This window comes from Salarias fasciatus, chromosome 13 (assembly GCF_902148845.1).
Source record: "Salarias fasciatus chromosome 13, fSalaFa1.1, whole genome shotgun sequence".
NCBI lineage: Eukaryota > Metazoa > Chordata > Actinopteri > Blenniiformes > Blenniidae > Salarias > Salarias fasciatus.
Window position 1 is genome coordinate 10,800,941 of NC_043757.1, and position 14,276 is coordinate 10,815,216.

The 14,276-nt window shown below is 40.3% G+C and overlaps 1 protein-coding gene across 1 annotated transcript in view; it reads left to right on the plus strand.

Moving 5' to 3' along the window:
* plpp4 (phospholipid phosphatase 4) overlaps positions 1-14,276 on the plus strand; it is a 59,832-nt gene that overhangs the window by 26,021 nt on the left and 19,535 nt on the right. The window contains exon 2 of the mRNA XM_030107272.1: positions 9,719-9,827. Coding sequence (XP_029963132.1) covers positions 9,719-9,827 — 109 coding nt within the window. The remainder of the gene's footprint in view (positions 1-9,718; positions 9,828-14,276) is intronic.

The window sequence follows — 14,276 nt, forward strand, 5'->3', positions numbered from 1 at the left end:
TTTGCCTCGGCTCATTCAGCCTTCCAGATCATGGTGGCATGGAGGTTTCTGTCCTCCCTGGGCTCGCCTTAGGTCCCATCCTCCCCCTGCTCCACGCATAACCTTGAGACTCTGTGGACAGAGGTGGTGATGCAATATTGAACCAGTCTGTTGCAGCACTGTCTGCCTGTTAGGGATAAAAACAGCCTGTCAGTCTGTTTGCCAGTTTGGGGGACTGTCTCCTTGGCCTTGTGTAGATGACTCCAGGATGTGGCAAAATGTCACACCAGGCTCTCCCCATTTGGTGAGGTGTCATCATCTTACCCGATTAAAACCATAGTTAGGGTGTCCATAATTAGAAAGACATTCCGTCGACACGGTCATTCACTTTTTTTCCTGATTCAACAGTTCAATTCATTCTTTAAAAAAAAAAAAAAAAAGTCCTAGAGCTGCCTAATTCATTCCTCATTCCAGTCCTCAAATAAGAAGTTGATTCTACATGTGGGTTTTAATGATACATTTCTTTGCCTGTGCAAAGCGATAAAATGGGGAAACACTTTCACTTATACAGCTCTTTTCCACCACTTCAACCATTGCTCAAGTGGTGCCACTGATCTGCTCCGGGGACAGTGGCAGGTGAGGAGTTTGACTGGGGCGGTACACCTGTCAAACGGTAACTCAGATATCCAAAGGTGAGCTCAGGTTGGACAGAAACCTCCCATAGAACAGAAGGGCTAAAGCTCACTTGATCTTGATTTTCAGTATGAATACAGACCGTGAAAGCGGGGCCTCACGATCCTTCTGACTTTTTTGGGTTTTAAAAAGGAGGTGTCACAAAAGTTACCACAGGGATAACAAGCTTGTGGCAGTCAAGCGTCCATAGCGACGTCGCTTTTTGATCCTTCCATGTCGGCTCTTCCGATCATTGTGAAGCAGAATTCACCAAGCGTTGTATCCACTAATAGGGAACTTGAGCTGGGTTTAGACCGTCGTGAGACAGGTTCGTTTTACCCTCCTGACAGTAATTCCAACCATCATCACATTGAGGTCTGAGAGCTTCTGCTTAGAACAGGTTAAATGTTTGAAAATTTCTAATATCATTGAAACAAACACTGGAAAACAATTTTGCAGACAACCTTTAAAAATACTAGTTTAATTTTTTACATTTTCTATTGTGCATCATGCCTTTATTTTTAGAAGGCTGTCAATTTTATCTGTTGTAATCTTCAGACCACTAAAACAGTTTAAAAGAGTTTGCTGCTTTCAACTGCAATTTTTTTTTTTTTTTTTGCACTAAACCATGCTTCTTCCAGTAAATTTAACAAACACAAAGACTAACGATTGTTCATCGAAACAATCTATTGATCAATATGCAATCTGTTCAGTATGTCATGTTTCAAACTTGCAAACGGGGACATAATCTGGATTAGTCATGGTCTCTTCACCAGTGTGTTCTCTATTGTTGACTTATTGAATTCAACTCCCAAGCAAGTCTCATCATTTCCTCAGGGACTGTATCTGACCGCCATCCACTGACCACTGTCACTGGATTTATGCAACAGGTGATCTGTGTGGAAGCACTGTCTGACTCTAGAGTTATCTTTAAAGGTCCTCCAGTGAGTTTATGTGCATTCTGTCATCTTTTTCTCCTTCTCTCATCTCAGTCAAATATTGAAAAAAAACAGATGAAATTATAAAAGAGATGGGTGCATAATTATTTTACCAGATTCATTTCTAATTATAAAAATCATCCACAAGTCCTTGATAATTTAGTCAAACCAGTTTAAATGAACACCAGCACTCTTTACTAACTTTTCATGAGAAAAGTTTGTAGACCACTTTAGGAGCAAATTTTATTTAATAGATCAAACATTGTCTCAGACCAGTGATGTGTTTTAAATAAGGTTGGCTTTTAATTGAGGAAGCACAATCTTGTTCTGGTTGATCTGGGGCACTTACAGAAATTTTTCTCTTAAATAAACCCAACCATTTCCTTTTAAGAGTTTTTAAATATTTTATGGATGCTTTGAAAGTGAACTTTAATGCATAATAAAATGCTTTTTTTTTCTGACAGTAACCTGTCCTTCAGCACTTAAAACAGCAGTAGTGAAACCCCGTTGTCAACAAAAGCAATTTAGATCCTGGCATTTATTATTAACTACAGCGATTTTCTAACTTACCATTTGGAATATTACAAAATTATAGAAACAAAATTTGTTTTTTTTTTTAATATCAATCTGGTTTGAGGTTGAGGTGAAGTACAAATACAGCCTTATAAAATAGTATATCTCAAGTGCAGTGATTTACTTGGTAACGTTATGAGGAAACATGGCCCGAAATTTCACAGTATGCAGATGATACACAGATGTATTGCCATGTCTTCTGATGAGGCCAATCGATGTCCTTTTATCTAAAGTATCAAATCCTGGATGGCAGGCAACTTTTCACAGCTCATTCAGGACAACACTGAAGTTTTATTGAAAGGTCGAGAGAGAGAGAGAGAGAGAGAGAGAGAGAGAGAGAGAGAGAGAGAGAGAGAGAGAGTCAGTAACACGAGTATCATTCTTGATTTCATTTTTAGTTTCACTCAACACTTTAAACCAGTTGTAAAAACAGGTGCTTTTTTTTTTAAATTCATCCTTAAGAATACAGATATAGTCAGCCCATTGGCCCGTCTGGCAAATGTGGAGATTGATGTTCATGTTTACTTGTATTGTGGTCTCTCCAATATTAGAATCTCCAATCCCCAATTCCTCCAGAATACAGCTGGCACGTGATATTACATGAGTTTTACAAATGCTCCTATGGTGTGCTTTAACCATAATGTTAGTAATTTGTTTGCGTTAATGATCTTCTCATTGTCATAATGTCTTGCACTTTCTTATATGTCAGGCTTACTTTTATTTTATGGACATTTGCAGACCCTGAGTTGGTTCAAATCCCCTCCAATATAGGTCCTGAGCAAGACCCCTGAAAAATATGGGACCATTATAATGTAACAGCTTCAACAAACAAACCCCTTGTCGTTTGATGGAACCCATTCAGATGAAATCTCCAATATTAAAGAGCAAAACAACATTAAAATATCAGTTGGAAAGCTTTTTCTAAAGCTTATGCATTGCTAGAGTTTTGATTTGAAACTGCTCTGTGCAGCCAAACCCTTCTGCAGACGATTTAGAGATGCAGTCACCCCAGATTTGGTCTTCCCCGAACAGCCTGTCTGTGAGCGAGCCACCACTGGGACATAACTCGGCCAGAAATCAGAGAGACAGCTCTTCGGGTCTTTGCCTTCATGTTGCACTTTATATTTCTCTTAGCAGTTCTCTCCCTGTTTCCAATGCATATTTTCAGAGGCCCGAGCGCACTGCATTCACCACTGACCATTTAAGGCTTATTGAACAGTCTAATTCTGCAGCATTTGATGGTGTGCAGAAGGAGGAATGGGAATTTACCAGTGTTAAATGAACCAGATAATACACTAAACAGAGAAGGATGGGAATTTCCCACAGGGCTCAGCACAACCTCTGATCCTAATAGCTTGTAAATCTCATAAGTCACTTTTCAATGGCTCCCTGCTGTATGATTAAATGACTTCAGTAATAAGTAGAGGGTGTCATGTGGGTGCTACCAGAGTGAGAGAATGCCAGTAATGATGTACACCTCAGGCTGGAAAAGTCATTTCGAATTCTGTCCCAAATCTGGCAGATGGTCAGTACCCACCCTCAGTGCCTCCCACATTCATCCCATTACCACACACACACACACACACACACAGACACACAAGCTTGGCTAATATGCAGCTCTGAAAAAAAAAAAATGCAATTAAATTGTGAGCAAACAAATTACCTGCATTCTTCTGAATGTCCCTGTCAGGAATGGGGTATAAAAACCACAGCGCTGTAGAGAGGGAATCAGCACATAAAAGTTATCTTTATTGCACATGATCAAACTTTAAAACAAAAAGTGTCTTTGAAGGAATAACAAAACTCTGAACCAATCCCAATGAAAAGACAAAAATCGGGGAGTCACACAGAAAGCAGTGAGGGGACACGGATAACAGGAAGGGACAAAAACTAGATGCAAGACTGACAGGCCTAGAGATGGCACATCTATTCACACAGGGAGTTTGGAAGCCAATCAGAAACAGCTGACAACAATCGATGGTAAGACTATTGAAGGTATGGGAGCACATGGCCTTGAGATACAACAGATATCGGATTCTCTTTTGTAACGTGTGGAAAAGTGAGGTAAATGGATTCCACTCAGGAGATGATGAGACTTGGTTGGGAGTTAAATTCAAGACACTGCTAGTGTTTGGAGCCTGTGTCTCATGGACATTGTAAAGCTCTCTGATATTTTCTATCTACCCTCTTGAGAAGTAAAGGTCACACCTTTTGTCTGCTCTGTGATAAAGTCTAACAGCTGCTCTGATTCCTCCTGCACCTGTAGATAGATGCTGTGGGACTTAAGTTTAATAAGGGCCCGGGGTTTTTGGCCTAAGCTTCGCCAGCACCTGCTCGCAGATATAATGCAATCAGTGTTGACTGATATGCTCTGGTCCAGTTTGGATATACCGGTACCTGTGATCTACCACGGCAGGAAAATACATGCAGACATTCAACTCAAGTATCCCATTTAGTTTGCAGAAAACGAGAGCTTGCCTGAAGTTAATCCAACTTGTACCACTCTTCACTCTGCATAACTGCTTTAAAACATATCTGACTAATTAAGCAGGAATATCCTGACATTTGTTTAACTTGTTGTCACACTGCCACAGCATAAGTCTTGACTCCCCAGGATGAAGGAGCCACCGATTCTGCCCACAGTGCATTGTAAATCAAGAGCTTTCAAATTAGCTGCTGGTATTGTTCTTGGTACTGTGCAAGAGAGAGAGAGAATTCTGTTTTATTTCTTTGGCTGAGTCTGTGCTTGTCAGACTCAGGATATGCATCTTGCAGAGTTAGAACAGAATTGGGGATGATAAATTGGCCCAGTTGCATGGCTCTAATAAAGAAAAATAAGAATGAAGCAAAGACTCCTAAAAGTTTCTGGGCTGAAAAAGAGCAGATTTAAAAATTTGAAGCTAAAACTAAAGGTTAGCTGTAAAAAATGTGCGTAAATATATGTGGCAAAGCCTGTGTCCATTAAGCATTAATGTCCCCTACATTTATCATTTAATTGAGATTTCCCACCTGAAGAAATTTCATTTTTTTCTGAATTTGGAAATGAAGCAGCGGTTTTATCTGCACATTTGCACCCTCACACCTGCTCTGTTGACAGTTAATCCATAGTGGGCCAATTCTTATGGAAGACTTTATGACTCTGCTGTTTCCAAACATAACAAACGGAAGCGGATAAAATGGGATGAGGTAGTCCCCAGGCAGCCAGCAGGCGGTGCTGAGTTCAGGGCGTTTTGTGAGCCTTGGATTTATGGCCACCAGGAGAACTGTCTGTTCTGGCGGGAGATTGTGCCAAGTGGGCCTCATTGGTGCACTGACGACACCTTGTTTTGTGGAAAACCAGTTATTTACCGGTCTTCTGTACATTTCATTCTCACTATCTCTTCCTTTCCTTATCTTTGCCTCGACTCAGCGTCTTCCTATCTTCAGGTGTCATGCTTATTTGCTTTTCGAGCCTTTCTACAGTCAGCAGAATAAAGCTGAGCCTTTAACGGAAAGCAAATCACTCCCATAAGCTATAAATCACCCATCCATCTTAAAAACTCCTCTGGCTAGCTACCCTAAATGTGTGTGCCAGTTCTTTTCTTGCTTCCTTAATACCACCCCCTTCCCCCCTTCCCCCCTAATCACCATTGTTGTCTCTGTTTTTGTAATCAATGTGATTACAATTATCTCCCAGCAGGATAAATTGGTTTGCATACTGTGTGTGTCAGTGTCTGATATTAATGCGGCAACAGTCCACATTTGTCTTATTTACGCACACCAACACTCGTCTGTGGATGACACATGTCCTCTCACATCCACCTCATGAATTGCAATAAAATTGAAATTAATTCCTACAAACAGAGCAGCACTTCCATCTGTGGAAACCAGGACGGAGCCTTGATTATGTTCAACTGTGTATGACGTTTGGAGCTTAGAGCCCTTAAAATGTGCCTTAACCATACTGAGGTTTATCTTCTAATAAAGTTTTTCATTGGAGCAGAGAAGATGAGGCACAAGAAAATTCAATCTGAATCTGGAGCCGAGGGAAAATCTCAAAGCAATCCATTGAGGGTGGCATTGATTTGTTGGAGGAGATGTGATACAAATTCTCTGAAAAGAAGGAGGAATATTGCGTATCCGAGAGGCATTTTATTTCCAGCTTATTGAACTGATCACTCTTGGCAAGCAAAGACACAAATGCGGCAAACAAACGTGAAATTTGAACACAACAGTGTAACCGCACGTCCAATCAGATTGATTTTATCACTATAAAGAGGTAGAAATTGGCATTGTTTTTCCTCTCATAATTGTGGGGACAGCAAAATATGTCACTATGAATTATGGAGACTATACTGAGGAATTAACTGCAGTAAGGTTATACAGCCTGTGCTTGACCCACTGAATACTGCTGAGATGAAATTCCGACCTTTGGGGACTGTGAGACTCATTTATACATTACCGGTAGATGTAAGATAAGCCTTGAGGAGTGACAGGTAGATCGTTGCCACATTTAATGACCCGAGAGCTTATTGAAAGCGTGTGTTCATGCCAGAGGTTCTGATTGTTTGTTGTGTTTGTGTCACTATGGAGGTCAAGATGTGCCTGAACTCGGACTTTCTTCCTGCGCTTCGACTCTGTTTGTAAACCCCGGAGACTGAAATAACACTGCCAGTCTCAAGAGAGCAGAGGAGAGGACAAGCTGTGAAAATGGAGTAATTCATGAAGCATATTGTGTGCCATTAGCATGGTATAATTTATAGTACGCCACATACCGTGAATGTAATGCGGCTGTAGTGAATCATGCATGCGGGCTCAGCAAGGTGTAAAATGAGCCAGCGCTGATTAGAGCTCATCCTTTGCGAAAACATCATGACGCGTCGTTATCAGCAGGCCAACAAATAGACTTTCCGCAGGGTGTGCAAACCGTCGTATGTCTTTTCGGGAGATTAAAATTTCTGTAATTGATTTCCCTGCAGCTTATAAAAGGAGAAATGGAAGAGAAAAAATAAAAGTGTTGCACAAGCAGTCCTTGAGTCCTTGCTGGAGAAGGTTTCGAGAGAAAGCGTGCGGTTCAGCCAGTGGCTTCGCTCAAGTTTCAACAGCTAGATTCGCAGTGAGGATGCTGCATGAGGTCCAGGGTATCCTCAGACTTCTGCCGCTGGCCAGTTGGGGTTCTGGAGCAGATGAATGTGTTCCTGAAGGGTGTGTGACTGAGGTGTATTACCCAGTTACAGATTCTTCCCAGAAAGAAGCAGTTTGTCTGATAGCTGATCGATCATATCCAGGAATACTCCTGCAAAATTGAGACAGGTGCATTGGGATTTAGGTAATGTTTTTAAGTCCCTTCACTCTCGTTGTGACTGCTCCTCATGCTCTTAACTTTAATGCATTTTATTTTCTACTTGTTGCTTTTGTGCTGATAATATTGAGCACATATGCGTCCAAATTAGAAACACAATTTTTCTTCTCACTACTAGAAGAAAAATCTTGGTGAGTATGGATCTATATATATATTTTGTTTGTTTTTGCTTGTCGTCATTTAACCTTTTGTTTGAGAAGACTTCTTTTTATTATGGTATCTAACAGTAGGATTGCTTTTACTTTCTAAATCTACATCTGCATTTTACTGCTAAAAACAACACTTTCTTCACTGCTAATTTGGCCCCTAACACCACACACACACACACACACACACAAATGTGTGTGTGTGTATATATATATATGTATATATATATATATATATATATATATATATATATATATATATATATATATATATATATATATATATATATATATATATATATATATAAGTAAAAATCATACAACACAGGGCCCAAAGGCACAAATGACAACTTTGAATAAGTATCTGACCTGTGTTAAACCAGCAATACACAACAGAGAGCAGGGTTATGCTGATAGATTGATGTATAACACATAGTATGATTGAACATATGTTAAAATGCATCTGTTGTTTATTATTTCATCTGTTTTTACTGTGCAAGAAGGTGATGGAAATCTGCAGGAACACCATGACTTTTTTTTCTCAGTTTCTTTTTTGTAGTATGTTAAGAATCATCTAATGCATTGCCTTCCGTAAGGCTCTAGTAGTCTTGATAACTCTCTCCATTAATGCATCCAACTCCGTATTTTTGTGATGGATGGGGCTCAGCTCTCCATCGGACTGTTTCATAGTAACATAAGCAGGTTTAAAGTGTGTAAAACCCGACATTAAATACTCCCGTTTGCACACGATGTTGCTGCAACATGCAATTTAGCACAATTCATTCAGAATATTATCAGGCTAAGAGAGAGAAGTATAATCTGACGAATGTAGGAGCCTCATACTCAGACGAATATGGATTGATTTAGTACAGACTGGACTAGAAACACAACTAAACAAAGGACATAGAAATAATAAGACAGCAATTGTATTTGGCCTTTTGTTGAATTGTTTAGATACATAAAGTCAAAAGAAGGAGAAAGTATTGCCTTGCAGCAAAGGCACCGACTGCTTCAAGTGAACTGTACAGGTAAAGTCTGCAACTGTCAGAAGCAATTCAGAGTATATTTGTTTTATGGATTAAAGAGTCCTTCAGTGTAACAGTTTAATAGAAGAAACTCTCAAACCTCAATCTCAACAACACATGAAGTGGAATTTGCAGTACCATTTAGCTCCTCTCTACTTTAATAACTTTTTTTTTCATTTGGTGCTTGGAGAAAATGCTGCTGCCTCACGACACTGCAAAACATAATTCATTTTTACTTAGAAACAAGAGTGATAAAGGTTACCTGAGACGCAGACTAAAAAAAAAACACCAACAAATGTTCTTTTAATGAGGTTTGACCTGTTGTATAACCCCATCAGCGTTGGTTTAGAACTTTAGACTCGTAAGTTTGTGCAGATTTTTTACGGGCATTTGTTTGAATGCGTAAATCTGCTTTGGCATAATTAAAGTGATCAGCTTTATTAACCTTTGCCTGTTTTATTTGATTTCAATTCATTATGGTATTGAACTGCATGCGCAGAGTTTGTTGTCAGTGAAAGTCAGTTCTTTACTTAACATGCTCGAGTTCCGCCTCCGAAGAACATTCAGGGCTGCTCCCTGTGACGCTGGTGGTCCACGAAGGAGCAGAAGGCCGGGGGCTGAAGCCCGTCCTGACATTCATCGCAGCCTCCACTGCTTCCATCATTGTTGTGAAGTATCATGTTCAGTTCAGTTACAGAAGCAGGCGGAGTATTGAATTGTTTTGGAGTGCAGTGACCAAAAGACCTTGTTGAAATGACAGAGAACAAGGTCGTGCCTGACAGATCACTGGGTGGCCGGGGAGGGCTGGAGGAAGCAGAAGCATGCTAATTTGTTCCCACTCAGTGAGCGTGTGGAGGTAATTTCGGGTGAAGTCGCCAACTTTACATAGTCTCTGTTGGAGCTTCTCTGCAAATCTGAATTTTAAGTGAAATCTTTTCTCCTGCTCTTTTTAAAAAGCCGTAGCTTCTCTCAAAGTGTACATCTTGTCCTACTCGTGTGTGAACATTTCCGTGGCTGATCAGCGTGTGTTTGTTCTTGACGCAGATTCACAGAGTTTCTGGAGCCCTTCGAGAGAGTGATTCAACCGGAAGAGCTTTGGCTGTACAAGAATCCTCTGGTTGAGTCAGACCACATTCCCAAGAGGGTTATGTTTGTGAGTACCCCTTAATTATTTCCCATTTCTACCAGCACAGATTTGATCACTACAGATCCCAACATTTGTTTTCAGTCTGAGATATGTCGTGAATTCAAGACTTCCTTTAATTTCAGATTGTTGTTCCTGGGAAGACTTTTATTTCTTCTGGGAGTAGAAGTCTGAGTCATGCAGAGAGATATGAGAGGGCTTTTATGGAGCTCAGGTGATCAGTGCTCCCAGTGTAAACATCTGCTCTTGGATGTCAGTGGTTGCTTCAGACACAAGATACATTTCTATCTGTCACAGCATGGAAAGAAAATCATTTCCCTTGGCCTCACACTGTAAACACTGGACAAATATACCATACAGTCTGTTGACAAACACTGTCAACACATGTATTGGAGGCTCTGTGCTGATTTTCCCATCATACCTCTCAGCCTTGATGACATGCTTTCATGCATCTGTAGCTCCGGCGGAGTGCACAGTGGAGAAAACACTGGGATGAGTCATATTTTTTGAAAATGTGGCAATTGTCACATAAGACAAGAAGGATAATTTAACATGACCCATATTCCCAAAATAACCACTTTGTTGTTTAAAGTACACTACAGAAAAGTGGTAAATGAAATTTACTCATAAAACAGTTTTTTTAATGATCGATCACATTGATTGTTTCACATACATGCACACACTTTCTAACATCAGTGGCAAATTTTGCCATTCAAAGTAGTAGCATGCCACTGGAACAAACTTGGGAGCAACCACCAGCGTTCAGAAATTGAGATCCAATGAAGAAATCGGCTTCAGCCAACTGCGCCCCTTTTGATGTGTCTGTTTCCGAATGCCAACACACTGTAGCACATCCCGCAATGTGTAGGTTTGCAAAACACACTGTATTCATGAGCTTTCTTGTCAACACCTACATTAACTGTTTGGAAAATATTACATTTTCCATATTTTCAACCTGCAAAATGTTGGTATTGGATGAATTAAAAAAAAGAAGTGTTATGCATGTATTGATTTACATGTTAACAAGTGACCAAATTCCAACAGCCTGGTTAATTTCCTCTAATTAAAACCAGTGAGGTGATGAAATGGATGAAATATACATCGCAGTCAGTTACAAACTTGTCTTCAGTTCATGAATTTATTTTTCGTTGCTGGAGCCCTGTGTGAGTGAATACGTGACATAAGAATGTCACACAGTCTGAATTAATTTAAAAAAAAATAGCAAATAGCTTAACACTGTGCAAATCCATCTGTTTGCAGAAGACTAATAACATGCCCATTAAATTTACATAGAAAAAAATCCCATCTTTGCTGAATGTAAAATAACTGATTTAGAAAAAAAGAGAGGAACAATGGAGAAAGAGTTCAAGTCCCAGCCAGGTTGTAGTGTTCTTTGCTAAGCAGAGCTCATACATCCCTTCACCAAGAACAATTCAAAAGCAGTCAGTATCCTGCAATCTTTAGAACAGCTCTGCACAGTAATAACTGAGAGTGTAATCCTGAAGTTGTCAAGTGAATTGTGCCCTTTTGGGATTAAAACTTCAACTCATGTATCACAGCAGAGCTCAGCTCCGAGTCCTCCCCATCAGTAACATCTGAGAATGATTTGCAGATATATCTGACAGGCTTTTCTTTTGATCTGGAAATGACAAAAAAGATCCAAGCAGTTGTTTTAACATTTTTTTTTTTTTTACATCTACAGATGAACGATTAAAATTCCCAGAAAAATGTCTGATATGTTTCTTGCAGAATGCGTTGTGTTGACACACACACACACACACACACACACACACACACACACACACACACACACACACACACACACACACACACACACACACACACACACACACACACACATACATATATCTTCAATCTTTATCCCATCACCTCCAGAATGGATAAGAAATCATCCACAGCTTTGACACTGAGTTATTGTGCCGCGTGTGATTCAGTTTTTCCTCTGATCTCGGCGGAGTTGCAGGTGTTGCAGGCTGTTGCACTGTTTTGTCGCAGCGATTACTGTTTTTGTGACAAGTGTGACACAAAGTAAATCCTTGCACGTCAAATATAAGTGTTTGTAATGAATGGTTTCATTTGGTTGTATGTGTGCATACTAAAGTTTGCGAGTGTGTATGTGTGTATGTGTGCGTGTGTGTGAGAGACAGACTGTACCTTTCCACACACATCAGTCATGTCATCATGATGAAAGCAGCTTCAGAGTAGCAGGTGAACTGTCTCAGTCAGTCATTGCAGCTGCTGTTATATTCAGCATGGCAGTAGTTGTTTGGAATGAATCTAATATTAACACTAAATGATGCATGTGAAAAGTTTGTGTTTCACTTCAGGAAAATTTTTGTCAACGCAACGTCTGATTGAATATCAGCTTGAATTTACTGTAAAGAAACACACACAGCAACATATATTACAAAAATGTGAATTTTAGTCAATGATTACCTTACTTTTTTGGGGAAATTAGTTCATCATGAAGTTCATGTATATTTCTATCTATATATTTATCATATATTCATTTTTTTCTTTCTTTTTAATTGGAATCTCCTGCTTATCTGTTTTTATGGAAGAAATCAGAGAAAAGCCATGTTGCTGTAGAGAAAGTTACTGTTCATCGAACAGCAGTCTTCACCTTCACCTACTTTGTCTCATCACCACACTTTGTTTTTGTACGGAACAGGTTTCACAATATTGTCTTCTTTCATCTGCTTTACTTTCTTTCTGTGTTTTGGACTCCATTTTCTTGCTCTTTCTTCTTCTCCTCCTTGTTTTTTTGGCAATCGTTCCTCTTTTGTCTGTCCAATACCAAACCACCTCTTGCAGAATGACCTCTTTTCTTTCTGCAGACTCAGCTCCTGCGTCTCAGAGCGTTTATCCTCCAATCTTCTCTCCACCTCCTCCTTGGTGCGGTGAAGTCCAGCATTTGTGTTTGGTCCTCCAGCAGCTGGTTATTTTCCTGCTGCCTTTCTTTTTGGACCTTCTCTAGTCAGTTATGTTTCTGCTGCAGTCCGACACTTTCCTGCTGCTTCTCTTTTGCATCCTCCTTCAGTCAGATGTATTCCTCCAGCGCAGTCGGAACATTTTCCTGCTGCCTTTCCTTTGGGTCCTCCTGCAGTCACTCCCCCTGCAGTTGGTCTTACTTTTGCAGCAGGTTCTTTTCTTCCCGCAGCTGCTTCTGCTCACTCATTACTCTGTCGATGTCTTTGCTGAGGCAGGCTTTTGTTTCCTCAAGTTTTACCTTTTCCTTATAAAGTCTGCTAAAACTCCTTCTACACTCCCTCATCTTTCTGTTTGCATTCAGAAACACTGGTGGAGAAACTCTTTCTGGAGTTGGAAAACGATGTGATTCTTGCCTTCAATACTTCAAGACGGTCTCCTTTACAGTTATCACAGATATAAACATAAAAGTGGCAGAAAACAGCAATGCTTCTCATTCATTTAGTAGTCTGATTGATGCCACACACACACAATACAATTCAACAGTAAATACTCCTCTCCAACCAGCGTGTACCTTCATCTGACATTGTAACACCATCCATTCATCCATCCATCCTTATTCCACTTAGGAAAGCGTGAACCATTTCCAGCTGTCCCTAGACGAAAGGCAGGACAGGCTGGCAGTCCATCACATTGCTAAGACAGAAAAACTGACAATCACACTCACACACTTTCACACACTGACAGGCAACTCTGAAACACACAATCATAAAACATGTGCTTTTGGTCTGTGGGAGGAAACCGCAATACTCAACTCATGCATGCAGAGGGAGAATGTGTAAACTGCACACTGAAAACACCCAATCCTGTAAACAAAACTGTCTTTTCATCATGAAGCTATAGGCGTTATTAAAGCTATAGTGCGTAACTTCGGTCGCCCTCTAGCGGAATTCTGCGTTCTTACAACGATAAAGCCGGCGCTTCCACATGACGTACACCCCGGTGTTCCCCCTCCTCCCCCCCTCCCCCTCTCCCCCAAATCTGCCACAGTGATTGGCGTTTCCACAGCGCCAATCACCGTTGGAAACGGTTTTTATTGTGTGTGAATAAGGACAGCTGGTGAAAAAAAGACGGACTCTTCCGAAGAGGTAATTATTGTTTTTTTTTTGTTTTGTTTTGTTTTTTTTCTGCTATGAGACGCTCTGCGCGTCCTCCCCCTCCCTTCTTGTTGTGACGTAAAATGCGTAATTTCCTGCTCGCCAGCGCGGGAATGTCGCCGGTCGACACGCAAAGCAAGAAATATATATATTGAAAAATCCCGCGACATGTTAGAGGAGCCGATCGGCTTAATCTGCATTTTGTCATCTCCACTATTAGTGGCTTGGCTAAAACAGACGTTCATAGACATTTAAAAGTTACGCACTATAGCTTTAATGTGCGTCCTTGAAAAATTTCTTCAACAAAGCATCTTCCACAAATGTTCCATTAAGGTAAAAGTATACACAGATG